Genomic DNA, 21568 nt, shown 5'->3' with positions numbered 1-21568 from the left:
TGTGCCACAGGTGAATAAACTTATATTTTTGTATGCTGACAGCTTTGTAAGCTAACAAACAAATTAAATAAGGGATTTACTTATAAAGATTAATAATCTGTGACGTTATGAAGGGTACTGTCATTATCTATCAAGGGTACGTTTCCTTTTGGTGTTAACCTTTATCTCAAATTAAAAAAAAAGAAAAAAAGAAATTGCAAGGTTGGCAGGTCTGCAAATCCTTTGATGTTAAATTTGATCAGGAAGTTGTTATTTGTTTAGATGTCTTACATGTCAGTTTTTTGTTCTATTCCCCTCTCAAGGTGGTGGATCACTATGAAAACCCCAGAAATGTTGGTTCCCTGGACAAAAATGATAAAAACGTAGGCACTGGTTTGGTAGGCGCACCTGCGTGCGGGGATGTTATGAAACTTCAGGCAAGACATGTGCTTTTAAATTCCAGCTTAGATGTATTTATTTACTATTTTCATGAGTAACTTTGTTTTTTTGTCAACCTGTCTGACAGATTCAGGTGGATGAAAATGGCAAGATAGTAGATGCCAGATTCAAAACTTTTGGCTGTGGCTCAGCCATTGCTTCCAGCTCACTGGCCACAGAGTGGGTGAAGGGAAAATCGGTGAGTTAATGTGACTCAGACCATGAGTTCACACTGTTATCAGATTGTCTCAATGAGCTCCATATTTGTTCTCTCAAGCGTTCCTAACAACATTTCAATGTTCTCTTCTCCATGTGCAGATTGACGATGCCCTGAAAATCAAAAATACTGAGATTGCCAAAGAACTTTGTCTACCACCAGTCAAACTTCATTGCTCTAGTATGTGTATCAAAATGGTTGTTTGAGATTGCAAACATATTGATAGCATCAAAAAAGGACAGATGTTCTGATTTCATAATCTTATTCGTGTGAATGTTTCTTTCTGGCAGTGCTTGCAGAGGATGCTATCAAGGCTGCATTAGCAGACTACAGACTCAAACAGAAGGACGACAAGGAGACATTGGCAAAAGCTAGAAATTAATGTACTTATTCACAGACGAGTCACTGTCATCAATTCTCATTGTGACTCAGAGAAAAATTGTATAGTGTATATGCTTTCTGTGGATATAATAAACGTATTAGCCAGCATTTATCTTTACTACTCTATTCACACTGCCTTTACATTGCTGCTTTGAAGTGGCTTGCATTGACCGACTTTGAGGATCTTTTGGATTCAAGTTTTTTCCTGTATCCCTGAATCACGCACATTAAAATAAACTCTGAATTCCTTAAGATCTCTCACTCTGACATGTAATGTCCTCTATATGAAATGCTTAATACTGCAATGTTTGTAAATGTACACTACTACAGTTTATAAGTTTGTTTAGATTTTCAGAGGGATCATTATAGTTTTGGCAGTGATTGTAAAAATAAGAATAAAAAAAGTAAAAAAGAATCTACTTTGGTGCTGTATTATTTGTTGTGAAAACTTAAAGTTGTAAATATTCATGTGCTATACATCGTTTTGTATTGTTCTCTACATATTTTCTATGCAAAACAGTTGCTTAAACACAGGTCATGATATTAATGTGTGCTAATGTCTCCTGGAACCTGTGGAAGTGGTGCAACACTCAGATTTCGTAGTAGGGTGCTCTTTAGTACCAAAAGCACTGTAAGCATCAGGAGGCCTGTAAGAGGCGTTAGATGCCACAGTGGATGATGCTCCAGGTGGCTTACCTGTCGAATTCTCCACACAACCAGGTTCCTCATCTGTGGTTGGACTGTAGGGTACTTGGGCGGAATGGGGTATAAAAGATGTCAAATTTAGAGAGGCAGTCTTCATAGTCTTCAGTCTCTCTAAGGTGGGCTGGTCTGACCCAAAGAATGATCTTGATATTGTATTACCAGTTCATTTAAAAAAAAATAAAAAATTCCCGCCATCTGTATAAACTCGTGTTTCAGGTAGCATCAGATCTAACCACTATAGCCACACTTTCAGTTTGTTCTGTATAACTTTCATCAAGTTTTCCAGATTCTGTGATTGTATTCACTGATGATATTCTCTCAACAGGTTTAAAAAGTCTGGGAAGATGGCCATGACCAGTACAGTTAATAACAACTTCTGTGCAAGGTGCAAAGGAGCTGTACATACAGTAATATATCCATTGCCATCCATAACCTGTCCATTTTAAACCACCCATAAAGATACAAGATGTCACACTCACAAACCCACAGGTTATTGGTTAGCTCCACTGATCAGACGGGACAATCCACCGAAAGCCTGCTAATTTGCTTTCAGCTGGCTATTAATGATAGGCTGAGAACACCAAATCTGCATATTACAATGATTTCTGAAAGAATCACATAACACTGAAGACTGGAGTACTGGCTGCTGAAATTGTGAGAAAGTTTTATGTTTTACTGTATTTTTATCAAAAATAAGTGTAGCCTTGGTGGACATTTACAAAACATACAGACCTCTTTTTAATTTATTTGGAACCGAGCAGAGTTCATTTTTGGAGAGTAAATTTTTTTATTTTTACTAAAAATCCGTTTAACATACATGACAAAATATTAGCTAATTAAATCTGATACTGAGGAAAGTCATGAAGTTTAGATAAAATAACACACGGATAATAGCTTTAGGAAAGATACAGCATAAATTATGGGTTACCATGCAAATAGTCATGTCATTTGTAAAATATAATAAAGGAAAGTGGTCAGAAAAAAGTTCCAAAAGACATTTTCTCAAGTCTCTCAAAAGTAGAAATTGATTCACAAAATAATTTCAAGTGTTATTTTCCATATAATAACTCACTCTCTCTCTGATGATACAGTACAGTTGGGATATACACAGGTTGCAAAAGCAACAAGAGCACAAAGAAGTGAGGGCATGCTATCTATTAAAAGATTTATATAGAAACATTTGGTTCAGAAAAAGCTCTCAGGCTGTGGTGTGATTGGCCTTTCTGAGGTGACACGTACAGACCAGCGGCTGACTGGAGGTGGCGTTTGAGGTGGTTGGCTGATGCTCCTCTTTCTTCTGAGGCTCATCTTTCTGCATCTCCACCACTTCAACATCCTCCACCTGTTGGACCTCTTTCGGCTTTGGCCGGGGGTCTTTTCCATCCTTCTCACCAACTAATGCTTTGGTGGGTTCTCGTAGGGTCTTTGCAGTTGTTGTCTTACCATCCTGAATCTGGTTATGTGGTTTCTCCGCAGATTTACTAGGTTGACTCATGTATTTCCTGGGTGTGTGGGTCTTCGGAGGATAGTAGGCCTCAAGCTTGCGTTTGTGGCTCATCGCTGAAGCACAGCAGACAATGAAGATGATGACTACTAACAGAGAGGTCACGACAATGATGAGAAGCAAGTTCTCCTTCAGGAAGTCCACCACCTGGTTGAAAAGAAAGTCTTTGATGCGGATGAAAGTGGTTGTTATGTTGGGAGGTGGCGAGGGGGATGGAGGACCATGGGTGGTACGAGCAATGGGAAAGATGAGTTCGGGTTCATCCCCACTACCCTCCATGGACACGTTGAATGGGGCGGGCTTGGCAAAGCAACTGCTGCCCCAAAGAGCAGTCAGGAGCAGAAAAACAAAGTGCAGAGAGAGTGACATACTTCCTCTAAAGACCTGTAAAATGGATACAAATGTTGTCATTACTAGTCACACCCAACAGAAACAGGAAGTGAGCATTATGTTTCATGAAGGTGGTTACAGTATTTTTTATATTATTTTACATATTTGGAAGTTCGTAACATTTTGCAACAAGGTCCCGTTAGTTAACATTAGTTAATGCATCAACTAACAATGAACAATACATTTGTGACCCTGGAGCACAAACCCAGTCTTAAGTCGCTGGGGTATATTTATAGCAATAGCCAAAATAAACATTGTACGGGTCAAAATTATAGATTTTTCATTTATGGCAAAAATCATTAGGATATAAAGTAAAGATTACGTTCCATGAAGATATTTAAATTTCCTACTGTAAATATATTAAAACTTAATTTTTGATAATTGCATGGCTGAGAACTTTGGACAACTTTAAAGGCGTTTGTTTTCAATATTAAAATTTTTTCAAATAGCTGTATCTCAGCCAAATTGTCCTATCCCAACAAACCATGCATCAATGGAAAGCTTATTTATTCAGAAAAGAAAGATGTTTTCTTGTGACTGGTTTTGTGGTCCAGGGTCACATTTGTTCAACTGTTCATTGTTATATCATCTTAGCTCAGGTCCATTCAATAATATTAAGAGATACAACCTTTGATAATAATGCAGAAGTAAATGCTTAAATTAACATTAACTAAGATTACTAAATGATTTAGAATAATCTTTCGTTACTTTATGTTTATTAATATAGTTAACTAATGTTAAAAAATAGAGCCTTGCTGTAAAGTGTTACCAAGAAGCTATATTTTTGTAAAACTATTTTAGTTAAACACCACCACCAATAATAATAATAATAATAATAAAATCAAAACTTGTCACAAACAGAATGGCACTGCAATGAAATACAAATAAAATTGGCATCCAAAAAATATGTCAATTTTTTTATTTTGCTTATATGTACTGTACCATGGCTTTTTTTTTTTTTTGGAAGTAATGTGGAGTACTAATATTAATACCATGGTATTATTATTTGTTTACATCACAGTGGCATGGTGGCATATTGTCTTTTTTCTACCTTATTTGAAGATTAATGAATTTCTTTAGTATTGCAAGGGTCATCAAAGTCTTTGAACTATTTTATGTAGCATGCAACATACTGAAAATGTTTCTTTTTTAAGCGATAGTTAATAGTTATCTAGATGGTCATGTACTCACACAGAGCTATTATCTATATAATCTGTATTATCGGTTTTCTTTCAATCACAGGAAGGAAGCTGCTTGTATCTCACACACACATCACTGTAGACTCTCACAATCTGTTTCCTCGCAGAAGAAGAGCTATTCTGGTTACATCCAGTCATTACTTATTTGGGGTGGAGGCGGAGGGAGTCCAGGCCTGGTTTGTAATTTCGCTGCCTAGCTGATGCTACCCGCTCACCACAGAAAAGCAAAAGCAAGGCCAGATATATATTTGTGAGGGTGCAGCAAGGCATGGGAGAGCCACAGCTCACAGGCCTGTATTTACAGCCCAGCTGCAATGAGACAGGCCACAGACCAGTGAGACTATTTCTGCACTGCTCAAGAACACACACATAATATTCATATGGTTTATACATTGGCAAGGCTCTGCATTAAGGCTAGACTATTTAAATATATATATTTCAACCATTTTAAAACAATAACTGGAGGTTTATAAAAAAATATAGGATGGATAAGCTTACTTTAACCATTAGACTGTAAACTGGCTCTTGGCTGCAGGTTAGGTTTGGAGGTAAATTCTAAAACGAACACCATCAGAATTTGTAGTGTAAACCACAAATTGAGTACTATCCAACAGAGTAATCTCTTCAAATGCCTTTACTTCTTTAAAACGTATGTTTATAAAAACTGTTCCCACTCAGTGCTGACCACATTCTCTGCTAATCAGAAGGCATTACATTTCTGCTTGTACAGTTTTGAATTAGTAAATTACAAGAGGAGATAATCTCGGCAATGTGCTGCAGGAACATTGCTTAAAAGACAGCAAACTCAGGCAGCATGTGCTAGATGAATCTAAACAGAATATGCATCTTCTGTGCAGACCACAAAAATGTAATAAAATAAGGAAACACGTTTTAACAATAAAATAAGAAATGCAAAAAAAGGCAGATCACATAAAAAGAAAAGTATAAATGACAATATAAGAAACTTAAAGTATAATGGAAAATAAACAAAAGTGAACACTCACTTCACATTTTAAATGCATATCACAAAATATGAATATAAACCAAAAAAAAAAAAAAATGCTATTGCAAAATAGCATAGAAAAGCAAAGCTGGTTCAAATAAATGATTCAGCAACATTTGTTTGCAGACACCAGTATTTTAAGTTTTGTATTTATGACATTTATGACTCATTCTTCAAATTTTGAGACCACCCTATCAGGAAAGCTCATGATTAAACTCATAAACAAGCATTTTTTGAGTGAAACTGATACAAATTCATTTGAAAAGAGAACTGACATCTATTCTATGTATAGTGCTAATAAATTATTTATAAAATGTGAAGGTGAAACATGACACATACTCTCTCAATGAAGGAAATGCTCAAATACTCACTGCTGGATTTACTTCCTTACTCTGATGCACTTTGACCCCAACACTTCAAGCTACAGGTACTGTAGGCAAAATAAATATGAAAATACAGTTGTGGAAGATATATAGCTGCCTCTGCTGTCCGGAAAAGCTTATGGAAGCTTCTGTGTGGGTTTTCCTTAAAAAACTCTAGATATTTGCACAAGGACATTTCCCTCCCCTCTTGCTCCATCTCCTCCCTTTTTTTGGTCCTTCTCTTTCTCTCCTCTAGAACACGAATGGATGCATGGGACAAGGACAATCCAGCTACATTCATCAAACTAATAAGAAGTCAGATGTTCCAAAATAACATATTAGGATGTAAACATAGCTTCACATCCTGTTATTTTTCTTTATTAACATCAGAGATTGAACCGTCATTAATTGGTCAAAAAATATCAAATAAATTGACCCTTCTACTTTAATGCAATATAACCATTAATCAGTGCATGTTTTTAAATACTTAAGTTATTTATTTTCACAATTTTTTATATTCTTCAGAAACTACTTAAATTTTTCCACCGATGTCACATAGCAATGGGAAAATGTTAACTAAGAGTTAATTAGCTACTTTCATTAATTTGGCATTATTTCATTCTTGCTTGGTTTGGCTCAATTATGGTATGTAAAGGAACACCAGCTTTTTCCTGATCCAATTTATTCCAAATGAAATGGAACATATTATTAAGTATAATAAATTCAAGTAATGTCAAATATCTTGTTTGGTTTGACCTCATATAACTTAATAAACAAATAAAAATGGGTTGCATACGTACAACACTTCACATTGACTTTAAAATGTAAGACATCCAAGTGACATCTATTAAATGATTTAACATTTTTTAATTTTAACATGTGGCGAGCATCTAATTTATGTACATTCGCAATGATAATGTTATATTCAGACTGTGATAATATCCAACATCACTCTTTACATTATATAGCGCTAACTGAACCACAGACAGGAATAGACCATTTTCAGCAATGTATTCTGCCAAGCCTTGCTAATGTCTGTGCTCCTTAGTATATGTCAACACTGATTAAATATAACGTTAAAACATCTTCACACATGCAAAAAAAACAAAAAAACAATTACAATATAAGTGTTCCACTGATTAAATAAAAGATGTGGGATGTTCATTAGTATACAACAAAGCATAAAATGGCACTTTACAAGCCAGGCATCAGATAACTGAACTTATTTCATATGACTGAAACTCCCTAGAAAACTGATAAACCTGCACCACAGATATACTGTGGATTGTACCTCTTGGTGACCTCAAGAGCTGGGTTCGTGTCAAACACTGACAATGTTTGAAAGTACAAAATTCTGTGATCCATCAATAAAGCGCTGGTTCCTAGTGCATACAGAAACATTTCAACTTCTAAAGAGGGCCTTCGGTATCAGGAAGAAAACTGTTTAGAGTGAGATTATCTCCATCAAGATCTCCATCCTCAGTATTTGGGATCAATGCTCCATTACTTTTGGGATGTCGTCTTGGCTTTGGAACGGGGTGATCGGTATCATTCAGCAGGGCAGATATGCAGACCATCTCAGTCTCTTGGAGAAGCTGCGCCTTGAGCCTGTATCTGTATCCCGAGAGTTTCGTAGCCAAGCAGATGGTGCTAATGATAAAGATGGTGGTTAATGCTGCCATCGAGGCGATTGCGATGAGGCAACTGTTCACAAACCCGTCCTCTTGAGAAGAGGCAGTGGAACATGAATGAGTCATTGCTGTGGTTGATTTTTTGGTGGCTGTTGAGGAAACGTCAGTAGTAGGTCCTTTCGCATCCGTGGACATTCTTCTTGTTGCTGCTGTCATGTACTTCTCTGTTGACTTACTGGGCTTTAACGATGCAGGAAATGAGGGGGCAGAACTTCCTGCATGTGAAATGTGTCCAGTACTAGTATTTATTGTGGGAAGTTGGGTGAGAAAAGTACTCTCATTATCTGCTGGCTGGTGAACTGTCAGGTAGTTCTGTTGGGTGTGGTTCAGATCTGGAGTATGAAGGGATTCTGTAGCTGCTGAGACCTTTGAATCAGATTTCACCTCAACTGTCTGTAACGTTTCCACAGTGGTGCTTCTTGCATTCTCAACTTCTGCTATGGTTGCTGTACTCTGTGTGTCACTGGTGTTTATCGATGTCACATTGCGACTAGTTTCTCTTTTCATCCTAAGAGGAGTTGGCGTGACTGAACTGCTCAAAGTCAGCAGGAAAACAAGAACTGGTAAACACCCAAGCCTGTTAGTTACCATTGCCATCTGCACAAAAAGGACAGAGAATGTTGCAATGATGCTTAAGATGCACATATTTTCACATGCTATTAATGAGCAGATTTATATACTGTATGGTTATTCCCCTCTAGTATGTTCAGTGGAGAGGAGCTTTAAGACAACGAGAACTGAGAGCTAACTGAGGTCTAGCAACGGTGGAAGAACAAAATGCCTCATTGTTACATACAGATTGCTCGTACTTTAACAAGCTCATGGTGGCAGTTTGTGAATATAGCATGTGGTTACACCATTTAGGTAAAACACTTCCTTTTAGCTGACAAATTGTCTTTTTACAGTTATCAACACTTTACTACTCCTTTTAAAATAGATTACGGTTAATGTCATGATCAAACTTCATGAAATCTTTAAAAATGTACTTTCAGATTCAAGTAGTGTCGAGTCTACAGTTGATGAATTTTAAAAATCACAAACCTAAATTCTGATTTAAGATGAAAAATTTGTCAAGGCAAACTTTGAATACAAAACTAAATTACATACCATCCGTTTCTTCTGTTGATGGGGTGTTGATCTGGAGTTCAACTGAACGTTATGCCCCCACACACGCTCACAATGCTGTCTCAAAACCTACTCACTGCAGGAAATACAGGAAGTCAAACCTCATGAAGCGTCAGACCAAAGCTGAGCTTCTCAAACTCTGACGCAAACACAAATGAGCGAGACGAGACTTAAATATCACATCTTAGTTCCCTAAAACACCAAGTTAGAACTTGGAACCAACTACACTTCCACAAAGAATGGTTTAATAATTAGAGAGAGAGAATAAAAGAGAGTGAGACAAAAGACCAAAAATTCAGTTTATTATTATTTTTTCTGGTAATCAGTAAGACTCTTTATACTTGAAGCAGATAATGAACAAAAATGGAACAGTTATGCACAAAATTTAATTTCTAGTTCTCCTTCCTTTCAATTCTAATTTTATTGTATCATTGGAAACATTAAAGGCTCACAGTGTGCATAGAGGGGAATTTCTTTAAAATGCTCTGAAAATCCAACTGATGGATAAACACCTTCCTACAGCCAAAAACATGTAAAGGAAAACTAAACTAAAAAAAAAACAACATTTACAAAGCATCTAAATAAATCACTCACATCCAGCCTTCTTCCTGCATTTTCATTTCAACCTCCATAATTCCTTTTTCACTTCAATCATTCACTCCTTTGAAACCACACACACTCGAGGCTGCATCACAGATGCCTCCTGAGGCCACTTAAACACTCAATATGGAGCCATCACACCTCCTGAAGTTGATCCAGCTCGGCACATCTGTTCCCTTAAACACGGCCCCTACGTTTACAAACCCTTCACTATAAAATTTCACCAAAAAGAGAGAAAGCGAAAGCGTGAGAATGACATCAGAGGTTTTGAGTTGTTTGTTGTTGCTGTCGACGCAGACAGATCTGAAGCCTCGTTTCAAATGAAATTCTTGTAGGTCAGGTAATGGTTCTGAGGTGAGAAGTTGGTGTCTATTTTAGGCTAAAAGACATGCAGAGGAGGGAAGGTGCTTTTCAGAACCTATGAAAGAGGCACTAGGCAGTGATGCAAACCGAAATGAGATATGTAGAAGCATCAAAATGAAAACCACAAGAGAACGCTCTGAGGAAGGATATAGCCAAAGCAATCTAAAACCAGAAATCACAGTTTCCACTCTTCCTGGCATGACCAATACATAAACAAAAAAAAGCCACTTGTCATCAACTCAAACTTACGGCATACATAAATACGTTCGTGAAATTATCATCTAGACATGAGCTGCCCTTGAGAGAATTGGTTCTGCTTGGTTAGGACTTAAGAGAAGGAGGTTAATCATGACTCAATATTTTGCTGGTAGTCACACTCTACAATGCACAGCAAAAGTTCTTGAGACTCATACAAGCTTGGTTTCTGAGACGCTGTGGACGGCACAACTAAAGATGAGGTTTGTAGGAACTAATGAGAAAGCTAAGCAGACCTAACAGTGTTCCTTAGACCTGAATGACATCTGAATAGAACAAAGTCAGGGTAAAAGCTATCAAGCCCGTAAAGCAATGAATGGCCATTAAGCATCTATGGACATTATCTTGTTCTGAGTTTATATCATCATGTTTTGGGATGTGAAACTAGAAGCGGAGACTTGCTAGAGTTTACAAAATGAGACCCATGCGTTTTCTGGCTTCATTCAGGCTTTAAACAGATACGTGGAACGAGAAAGGGGAAAAACCGACTCAATTTGCTTGTATTACCATTACGATGAGTAACTTTTGCCAGCAAGTGTTCGGAGATGTGAGTACAGTACACACTGGCTGTGTCCATGGCAACCACCAGAACCACAATTATTTTTATCATTTTGCTAATTAATATCTTAACACTTTTACATTGCACATGTATTGTTTTCCAGTAATGGTTTGTAAACTTTTTCCACTCCACATTTGCCAAGTTTTTTTATTTGATATTTTATTCTCTAGAAAGACACATATAACAGTGATGAATGGTTCCAATGATTTCCCCTCCTTGCATGAATAGCATATTGCTTTGTCCCTTATAAGAAATGGAAATCTAGTCAAATACTGTCAGGGAGGTGCATAACTCCTCTATAAATTTGGCAACTCAGAAGGGTGAGAGGGGAACTGCAATACTGACTACTTCAAAGTTTGAGCTCATCAAGTTCATGTAACTGCTTCAGGATGCAATCTTTTGGGTCACAATTTTAATAAGAAAAGCAAAACAAAAATCTTAAGACCTTTCAAGAACACCAGATAAAACACAGCTGTTGCTGAAAGATTGGGAGTGAAATGGAGTAAAAAGCTAAACAGGTCAAATTTTCTTGCTTTCCAAATGGCCGTGTGGTATAAGCAGGCTTTAGGGATTGCAAAAAAAAAAAAAAAACATTTTGGAATGTTGGTTGGAGTCTTTTCAAGGCAGGCTTCAGACGGAACGCTGTCATAGTGATTGGCAGTGACGGGCCCCGCCCACCTGGCCAATGGGATATCCTGAATAGAAGAAGGGGAAGGAATTTCAGGGTCCTTTTAGATGTCCATTTTAGACAACTGCTGCTCGAGGTTGGCAATTCTTTTTTCCTGACTGCTGACCAGCTCTCTGAGAGATTTCATTTCTTTCAAAACTTCATCCAGCTTAGCTTCACTTTTCTGTTCAGATAGAAAAAGTAGATGACAAAAGTTAAGGACAACTTGTACCAATAAAAAGGAGTTATTAATTATAAGTCATAACTGATATTACAGACCATAATTGGAAAAATGGGGGGTAGGGGGGTGTCACACACACACACACACACACACACACACACACACACACAAAAATATATAATAAAATCACTGATAAACGAATCAACAGGAGTTATATTAGCATTATTTATTTTCTATTATAGTATAAATTCATATAAGCTGTTTATATTTATTTTCAAGTTGTCATTTTAGTTTTTGTAATTCTGCTTAATTCTTTATATTTCGATTTTATACTAGCATTATTTATTTACTATTATAGTGTGTATATATATATATATATATATATATATATATACACATTTTTTTATATTTAACAAGCTTTGTTTATATATATTTTCAAGTTGTCATTTTAGTTTTTCTAATACAGCTTGTTTTTTAATATTTATATTTAGCTCATTTAGTTTTATTTTTTCATTTAGTACTTAAGCTTATTTTGTATAATTAGTTGCCAAGGCAACATGTCCATTTTCCCCCCTTTTCACTTTACCTATTTCAGCTATTTCAAAATAGAATAGTTGCAAATTTGGTTAATTACAAAACTGCATATGTAAATATTTAAGATGCAAACTATAGCATAATCTTTGGGTGTGATAAATAGCAGCTAACACGGGCGTGTCTGAAGGCCAGTGTGATTGCAGCCCTGAGCAGGGAGAGCTGGGTAAAGAGGGCGGGACACACGTGCTGCTGCTGTCATGTGGTAAAGCAGGCATGCGGCTGGGGTTTGGGAACATCCTTAAAACTATAAAAATGAGCCAAAAAGAGAAGCTGGCCTTGAACAATACAATCATTTAGCTGCATGTAGGTCACTCTGAACCACAGTGCAATTTACAAGTAAAGAAATTGTGTTTACAGAGAATTTAGAAAATTGAGATTTGGGAGGAAAAAGAGGATAGGAAAGCAAAATGAAATTCAATAGGATGATAATCCAGACTGGAGAAATAGCTAAGTAAATGAGTCCCACTCACAATAGATGGTGTGGAGGTGGCAGTCTTGATGGCAGGAGTGGTATTCTCTGTATTCTTGCTTAGCTTGTTGTCTAGGATGTTCTTCTTGACCACTTTGAGATCACGGTTCTTGCCTGGGATGTATGCATGTTTCAGGGATATCAGGACAGGGTCTCCATTCTTCCCTTCAAACCATTCCTCAGCCTCCAGGGGGGCCTCCGGACCAGCAGTGTCGGGGTAAAGATCATCCTGGAACAAGTCCGACTGATGGAAGGAAGAGTGTTAGAAGTTGTTAAGAAATGTAGTAGATGAATCGTGCAAATCATTCAATCAATCATGCAAAAGATGCAGAGTTCAGGTCCCTGGTGTCAAAGCTGTTTTCTCAATTTATGTCTGTTGACCATTCTTTTGTGGCCAGTGAAAATGTTGTCTATTTTCGTATTTTCATATATTTCATATATGGAAACAATATTTATATTTTGCATCAAAAACTACTTACACTATCATTCGAAAAAAAAAGCTTGTTGTCAGTAATGTTTATGATGTGGCTAGTGAACATTTTGGCAGCACTGGGCCTTATCTAACTCTGGTCCTGGGTCAGAGGGTTATTCTTATTATTGAACCCTTATTAAAAACAGAGGGACACAAACATAAAGAAGGTGAAGTGAACAACGCTTTTTATTTTGGACACTGACTCCTCCTGCAGTGTTGCCTAGGTGCCGTGGTAAACAGTTAACTCACATGTTTGGTTTCAACATACTGCGGTTTAAAGCCAAATAATAAAATGTGATGAAAGACCTGTAGAGGAGGAGTAGTATCAAATTAATGAAACCCAGTGTGAAAACCACCTGGATGCATTTCAAAACCGGGTCTGGTAAACTAATAGAACAGCTCTTTCACAATGCCAGAAAACAGAAGCCAAAGCAGGAAGTTGTGGCTCAGAATATACAGTCCAGGCTGCAGGGCTGCTGTACTCTTAAAAACAAAAGAGCAAAACAACTCAAAAGGCTCACTTTTCTTGGCACGGTCATGATGATAGGTTCACACTTTCTCTCATGCAGTTTGTAAAACCTGAGAATACACACACAAAAGCACACAAGTCTATTAGAACATTTCATGAAGGCAGCAGACGTTAGTGTAGGACTCATTTGGGAAGTCAAGCGATTTAACACAAGTCTTAGATGCCCATAAAATGGAACCTATATTAATGCATCACTCCTGGTTAGGAATAGAAATCTTATTCTGAAGAATCCTTTGAAGAATCCTAGTCTAGTGCTGCCCTCTTTTGGGTGGATTGGGACTCTATCTTCCCTTCATGCCTTGGTGTTGAAAAATAGAACTACAAACTATTTCTTAAAAATCTCAGCAGTTTATGAAAAACTAGCAAAACCTAGACTAAATTAACTACATTAAAAATAAACATTCAAAAACTTGCAAAGAAACATCTAGGTCATGTTTTACCTTAAAATAAAAGGATGTGTGTGCGTGTGTTGTGTGTTAATACACACACACACACACAGACATATATGCATGCCCACATGCCATGTTTCATGAGATTCTGGCACGTGCTACCATCAGCTAAATAATTATTGTTGCTATACCTTGCGATCTCACACTTGTTGACGTCCAGTCCTCTCTTGGGCATGTATCCCATGCCCCTCTGAGGCTCCTTAGTGATGAAGGTGTTGAGGTAATGGACAAAAGGAGCTTCATCCGTGATCTCAAAGTAACGGATGCTGCTGTCACCCTAATAGAGATAAAACATCAGTCAGCCACTAAAACCATCGTTATTACCATCGTCCCATTTCCAATAAACAAACAGAATGCAACATAATAAATACTAAATATCCAGGTGTACACAATATGTAAAATAACGTTACAATTAATTTTTTTTTCTATTTTAATATATTTTAAGATGCAATTTATTTCTCTGATGGCAAAGCTGAATTTTCAGCATCATAATTCCAGTCTTTAGTGTCACACGATCTTTCAGAAATCTTTCTAATATGCTGATTTGGTGCTCAAGAAACATTCCTTAATATCAAATGTTGATTTTTGTGTGTGTGTCAGTTTTTTTTCCAATAGAAATTCCAAAATAATTGCATTTATTTGAAAAATAAATTTTATATTATTATTATTAATGTCTTTACTGTCACTTTTGACAGCTACTCCAGACTTTGAAACAGCAATGCATGCACAGCAATTACCTTCCCACACAGGTAGACCACATTAGTATCGGGATCATAGAAGGGCAGGAGGACTCCATTACTGGTGTCCATCTCATGGACAGAAATTGGCTCCTCCATATTCTCCTGACAGACAGACAGAGCAAATATATGGTTCAAATATATTAAAAAGGACAATTATGTGTCACTTCCATCAGAAACTGCAACTAACAGTTATTTTCTTAATCTGGAAAGCCTGTATTTGTTTGAATTTATTTATGAGCAGGTGTAAAGGGTGAAATTTGTCTACGCTTTCCATAGCAACTTACCGGATCCCAGAGGGCGAGTTGTCTCTCGCTCATGCGGCTAAAACCAGTGGTGAACACTTTGCCGTCGGACAGGAAAATGGCTCTTATAGGCCTGGCACCCTCATGGGCCTTGTCCTTCTCCTGTCAGCGAGGCACACAATAATACATCACAATAATGCTCACACTCACTCAAAACTGAGCAGCCGAATGCTTTTCAAGTCAAGTAAACACATCAACATCCAGCACCTCAACTGACAGAGGAAAGCCAGAGAAACTGATTGTCAAACCATGTAATTCAGAAACGTTTATATTGAGAGTTACCAAAAAAAAACTACAAACACTACTATTTGTTCAGAAAAGCAAGCACTCACCGCAACGATGTCCTCCTTGCGTGGGTCGATCACACGGACCTTCTTGTCCTTGCATGCGGTGCAGATGAGACTGCCGTTGCGGTTCCAGCAGACGCTGAAGATGATGTCAGGGTGCATATCCTCAAGGGTGATTATGGCTTCCCCCGTCCCCACATTCCAGATGATAATCACATTATCACAGCCTGCAGAAAACCCCAAAAGAAAATGGGGAAATAATCATGTTTGAATGTTAAAGTAGGTATTTATTAGACACCACTGAAGCTTTTTTGACAGATACTGATAAAGGCAACTGGATGAGTGTCAAAACATTCAACACATCTGTTACGGTTTCTATCAAATTTCCTTCTCCCTGATGGATCAGATGAGGGTTCTCACCTGCGCTGAGCAGGACGTTGCGTGCAGTGGGATGCCAGGTAACAATTCCCACTCTCTTAGAATGACCCTCCAGCACTACCACTGGCTCTGGCATCGAGGTCACCAAGCCATTCTCTGGAATCTGCCACACCTGAAAACAACAACAACAAAAATTCATATGCAAATATTCGATTCATTTAAAATAATACTGAAGTGCAAGAGTAATTGGAAATGAAGTATATCGTTAACCAAGCCTAAATCCAATACAAAATACTTTTGGAAAATTAAATCACACTGAAATAAAAATACATATTAAATGAAAAAAAATTGACTAACTGAAAATTAGAAATGTTGCCTTGGAAACTAACTGAAAAAAGCTGAAGTTGAAGTACTATATTGCTAAAAACTAAAACGGATGAAAACGAAGCTAAACAGAAAAAAAAAAATTAAAAAAAAATAATATATATATATATATATATATATATATATATATATATATATATATATATATATATATATATATATATATATATATATATATATATATATAAAGTACATTAACTAAAAATATTAATAAATACCAAATTGCATTTAAATAACACTGAATCAAATAGTTGCTAAACTGCATTATGTACCAAAATTATGAACCAAAAATGCATTCAAACAAATCATGTTGTTTTATTTCTATAATTAATTAATTTGCCAGGAGGTTGCAAGTATCAGATGAAAAACTGATACGGAAATAGAAAGAGAAAATATAATAATAAAAATGACAAAAGCACATAACTAAATTACTAAAATTTAAAAATACATAAATTCCAATTCAAAAAATACAAATTGTATATAAATAACCGTAATTTAAATGTTTAATTCAGTTTTAGTTTAATTACATTATGATGAAATCTTATTAAACTTTTTTTTTTTTCACTTCACATTAATTTGTTAATTTTAAGTTACATTAAGGTAACTGAAGGTGGCAGCAGAGGGCAGAGTTTTGATTTTAAACAACTATTAAAAGTACAGATGTTCTTTCAGAATTTTTATGGCAGAAATAGTAATAGTAGTATGTGATTATTAAGTCAGCCTCTCTCCTTAACTTCCTTTCTTCTCAGCTAAATTTCCATTATTCTCAGCATTTATTACATGTTTTACATACTTTTACAATAGCTCTCAGAAACACTTGATTCTGATTGGATAAATCACAACAATTTAAGACTAAATATTTATATATAATAGAGTGGATGAGTGTACATTATCCCTTCACCTAACCATTGCTAAACCTGTTTAATGTCATCATCATCATCATCATCATCCCCTAAACAAATCAAAGGTATCTAATGAAACTGCCCTCCAGCATGACTATACCACAATATAATTCAGTTTTCATGAACCTGGGAACGTAGGGTAAAAAAATACAAAAATACAAAAAACTTGTAGGAGTCATCACCTTTCCAGGACTCTGTATTCCCCAAGAGAGGACAAGAGACAGTGTCCTGTTAAACTCAACACTCATTACACGTACACAAGCACTATTTTTTCTGCACACTGGCCAAACAAAGGCTAGCTGCATGACAAATAAACCCAGAGCCAGCCAGACTGACCTCAGAACTATAAAATAGTAACTGCTGATTCAATGACTTCAGGCTGGGCTTCAACTAATCTAAAACAGTCCAGAAGAGCAAGCCTTCAGTTACGCTGTGATCCGATCTACTGCCGTTCACATGAGTCATGGGGCAGACTTTGCCAGCCACACATGGACTCAATGGGTGGGTGGAGATGTGATGACGGCTATTCAGGGAAACTTTATCTACAAATGGTCATATCCACCCAATTGACAAACAAGCTTTAGAATGACTGCAGGGGTTTAGCTAGGGTTGTACACATACAAAATAAATAAATAAACAGTACAATGCCATCTTAGAACTTTTCTGTACAGAATTAAAACATGCTGCTATTCAACTGTTAAGTCGGCGTCAAATTAAGTGTAGAAGAAATGCTTCTGGTTAGGGGTTCAAAAATGCATTAATGTGTATAATCCTGACAATTAACACCACATTGCACTGATTACTGAATTTAATAGTTATAATTTATATCATTTATACATGTACTATGAGATAGTTTTTTTTAAAGAAATTAACACCTTTTTAGAATTAAACTGATTAAAAGTAATAGTGAAGAAAGTTACAATGTTACAAAAGATTTCCATTTCAAATAAGTGCTTCTAGTCACAGAAACTGTTTTCAACAATTAATTATAAATATTTCTTGAGCATCAAATCAGCATGAATCTGAAGTATCACCTACTTGACACACGGTCTCAAATTTAATCTCATTTACATGACAGCAAATGTAAGGAATGGTGACGTACCATCACGGTGCAGTCTTCAGATCCACTAGCGATGACCTGGTCGTTGTGAGGACACCAATCGATGTCCAGAACAGGGCCAGTGTGCCCACATACTGTAGGGTAGGCCTTATCGATACGGCCCGTCTGCAGAGAGAAAACAAAGACAAATATGAAGTATGAAAGCATTCAGCTCTTTGGGTAAATGAAATGAGCTCTGACAATACCAGCTCTACTTTACACCAAAACAAACACTAACGGCCTGGCCTCCGCGCATGAAATGAAGCCATTCTTCTCCAAACTTTCAAACAATGGCTCATCCGTTCATTCAAACCAATGGCAGAAACATTTACACACAGCAGCTGATTCATAATACACAGAAATATGCATGCAACAGGCCCTTGACCCTTTATCTCTCAGAGTGAAAGGTCACAAGGAGGTTTGGGCATGAAGAAAGTGTGCCACAATTTTGCCAACTATACTGTAAAGGAACTATAAATGTATTGCACATACTATTTTGTTAAATATTTGATTCCTTGCATCAGTTCTTTAAAATGATCAGTTTAAATCAATCAGTTCAGAGATTTTTTATTTATACTTTTACAAATTTTTGATTTCCAAATAATACTACGATTATCTTTTTTAAAGAGATGTGAACTAGTCCAAAAGGCAGCCAGATTTCACCATCGCATCCAATGTGACTGTTTGCACGCATGTCTGTATATGTAAACCAGTGTATTTGAAACAACATGATTTCTCTCCTCTCCCTTGTACACAGCAAACAAAGAAGCCAAATAAAGGCATGGCCGTGGTCCCATCCCCAGTCAGCTGACTTCCTGATGACATCAGTGCCCTCTGCTCTCCGGGTCACGACCTTTGATCCCTTGTGAATCCACAATCTCTGCACAGGGCAGTGTGATCAGGTGTCATCTGATCATGGGTTGAGAGACGAGCACACCCAACACTTTTGTCCACGCGGCTGCTTTGCCTATGATGCGATGACATCACAGCAGAAAGCCCCGCCCAGTAAATCACAACAGCCTGAGATATTCTCAGGACCCAGCCTGTAGAAAAAGACACTACCCACCTGTGTGGAAAACCACTCCGTGTACACATTCCTTCTCAAGTCTGGGCATGGTAATAACACAGCCTTATGTAAGAGAAACTATACCGTTCACAGTTATTTGCTAGTTAACCATCCCGTTTCTTTTGGAGTGTGTGTGGTAGTTTCAAATGAGAAGAAGGAATTAGGCACTAAAACAGTATTTTGCAAGAAAAGATCAGAGGTAACTGGAAAGAAAGGAAGACAAAGGAACACGTAAAAATGAAGTTCTTGAAACACAGAGGCCTATTATCAGGAAGACTGATTGGCAATCACTTTACAAACAACTAAACAAGCATAGAGACAGACTGGCTCTCACACACAGATACAGCGCTGCCGCTTGCCAATAAAAACAGAATTCACTTAAAGTTCCTAATTTAAAATCCAGTTGTGGGCAGCAGTCTGTCAACCATCACACGCACCACAGAAAACCAACAAAACAAATTAGGTGTTTGTATGAGACTAGTGCGAGAGAATCACTGATGTTGCCTGTGTTAGGAAGTTAAAGCGATGCGATGCTGGTAAACACGATACGTGCAGAAAGGAATGTGACGCAACTACCTGAAAAGCACTGTTGGAAAGCGTCATGGAAACAGCAGGTCATATCTAGAAAAGTACTGACACATTTCAACAGTTTTACAGAATTTACATTTTGCCTAACATTTCTGCTTTTTGCATTTCTTACTGTAAATAAATCTAAAATAAATCTAAAAAAGATCAAATATACAAATAAACACTGATGTAATCGAGTTTAGGGATGCATGATAAATATTGCATGATATTTAATGCGCATCTTGTCAGTAAAGCGGGTTCTGTATTCAGTGGTTAATCTCTACATGTGCATGATTTCACATGGAGCAGCAATTTCTACACAGAGTTGTTGCTCACTGACTAGCTGCACAAAATCCGATCATATTTTGCGCAGCTTGTGAGTGCACAATGGCTCGGTGTAGAAAATACTGCTCCCAGTGGTGGACGAAGTACACAAATCAAGTACTTGAGTAAAAGTACAGATACTGTACATGTAATAAAATATTATTCCAGTAAAAGTACTCCTATTTCAATTTTAATGGAAAGTACAAAAACACTCGATTTTTTTTAATGTACTTACTGCAAGTAAAAAAATACTGATAGATTCATTTTGTATAGGCTACTTTAATTTTATATTAGCACATTTTTTATAATCCTACTGTTCGAAATACCTGGGATTTTCCCAAAATAACCACTATATGGAGTCAAGACATATTTTTGTTGTTGATATGGACTATGCTGACGAAAGTAATGTTCACTGTGAAGCTTACACTGCGATGTACCTGAGAGAAAACAGTTGACCATATGATTTTCATAAAAAAAAAAAAAAAAAAAAAAGTGTTTTAAAATTTGTTGTTTTGTAGAACATCACAGTTATATATGACATGAGAGGCCTGAAGTTAGGAAGAACATTTTAAGGAAAATATAATATGTTCATAATGATATTTTCTCTGTGGTTTATAAACACCCCTGGCCAAATGCCCCCAGAGGGCATCACTTCCCACTTTGATAATTACTGTAGTTACCATGTTCTGAACCACACAACATTCATTTTTCCATCAGATGTAATCTATCTATGTTGTTGAATAAAAATATTTGAACTTAGCACCAGCAAGCTTTTTAGCTAGACTGTTAGCATCAGATAACAATATTTATTATTTTCATTATGTTATGAATAAACATTCATATCGGTCTACTCGGCTAGTTAATCCAAACAATATAAAAATGTATACTGTTGATAAAGAATATAGAAACCGATGTCACATAAGGCTAAATACGTAGCATTTTTAATAAAATGGTTAACGTTATGACAGCGGGGAATTTAAACATGCATGAGTTATTTTATTTAATCGGTGTATTAATGTTTAACTTTTTTGACTTAAAACAGAGACACTGATTGTGATGTGTCTGCATTCAAGCATTTGAGTGGCTTAAATAGATCACCCTTTACAACAGATTTAGTTCACAAACAACTGACAGTTTTGACCTAAATATGATTTTCAGTTACAATAATTAATCCTAAAATTCGGCATTAGTAACTTACTTTTAGCAGCATCAGTCGCGCACGTGCTCAAAAGATCTCCCGGTTCTTACTTGTGAATTCAGTTCACTGGAGACTCGCACTAAACGGTTCATTTGAATCAGTGAGTTGTCGACTCGAGAACTGCAACAATCGGATCATTCTAATTCCTGAATTAATCGTTTGGTGCGATTTGTGCACCGATTTAAAAGG

At 36.7% G+C, this 21568-nt stretch overlaps 3 protein-coding genes across 5 annotated transcripts in view; all 3 read right to left on the bottom strand.

The window, feature by feature from the left end:
• Window positions 1–2515: 2515 nt before the first annotated feature.
• On the bottom strand, window positions 2516–6262 carry LOC113077517 (transmembrane protein 119-like). Its single transcript, XM_026249882.1, has 2 exons — window positions 6188–6262; window positions 2516–3608 (listed from the first exon to the last, which is right to left on the bottom strand). The coding sequence occupies exon 2, from the start codon at window positions 3591–3593 to the stop codon at window positions 2919–2921; it is 675 nt and encodes a 224-aa protein (XP_026105667.1). The 5' UTR covers window positions 3594–3608; window positions 6188–6262; the 3' UTR covers window positions 2516–2918.
• A 1127-nt stretch (window positions 6263–7389) lies between these two features.
• On the bottom strand, window positions 7390–9148 carry LOC113077516 (P-selectin glycoprotein ligand 1-like). Its single transcript, XM_026249881.1, has 2 exons — window positions 8977–9148; window positions 7390–8466 (listed from the first exon to the last, which is right to left on the bottom strand). The coding sequence occupies exons 1-2, from the start codon at window positions 8977–8979 to the stop codon at window positions 7588–7590; spliced, it is 882 nt and encodes a 293-aa protein (XP_026105666.1). The 5' UTR covers window positions 8980–9148; the 3' UTR covers window positions 7390–7587.
• A 131-nt stretch (window positions 9149–9279) lies between these two features.
• Window positions 9280–21568, bottom strand: part of LOC113077515 (coronin-1C-like) — a 52814-nt gene continuing 40525 nt past the window's right edge. For all 3 annotated transcript variants that reach the window (XM_026249878.1, XM_026249880.1, XM_026249879.1), the window contains 9 exons: window positions 18228–18350; window positions 15882–16011; window positions 15507–15688; window positions 15157–15276; window positions 14870–14974; window positions 14264–14409; window positions 13676–13733; window positions 12684–12926; window positions 9280–11622 (listed from right to left, as the gene is read on the bottom strand). In XM_026249878.1, the coding sequence (XP_026105663.1) occupies window positions 11503–11622; window positions 12684–12926; window positions 13676–13733; window positions 14264–14409; window positions 14870–14974; window positions 15157–15276; window positions 15507–15688; window positions 15882–16011; window positions 18228–18350 (1227 nt within the window). In that variant the 3' untranslated portion in view covers window positions 9280–11502. The remainder of the gene's footprint in view (window positions 11623–12683; window positions 12927–13675; window positions 13734–14263; window positions 14410–14869; window positions 14975–15156; window positions 15277–15506; window positions 15689–15881; window positions 16012–18227; window positions 18351–21568) is intronic.

This window comes from Carassius auratus, unplaced genomic scaffold (assembly GCF_003368295.1).
Source record: "Carassius auratus strain Wakin unplaced genomic scaffold, ASM336829v1 scaf_tig00022738, whole genome shotgun sequence".
NCBI classification, from domain to species: Eukaryota; Metazoa; Chordata; class Actinopteri; order Cypriniformes; family Cyprinidae; genus Carassius; species Carassius auratus.
The sequence above is the reverse complement of the archived record's forward strand: the minus strand, read 5'-3'. Positions and strand labels throughout refer to the sequence as shown.

What these genes read in the sequence shown, in the direction of transcription:
- LOC113077517 (XM_026249882.1), bottom strand. Translation starts at nt 3,593, where the DNA reads ATGTCACTCTCTCTGCACTTTGTTTTTCTGCTCCTGACTGCTCTTTGG.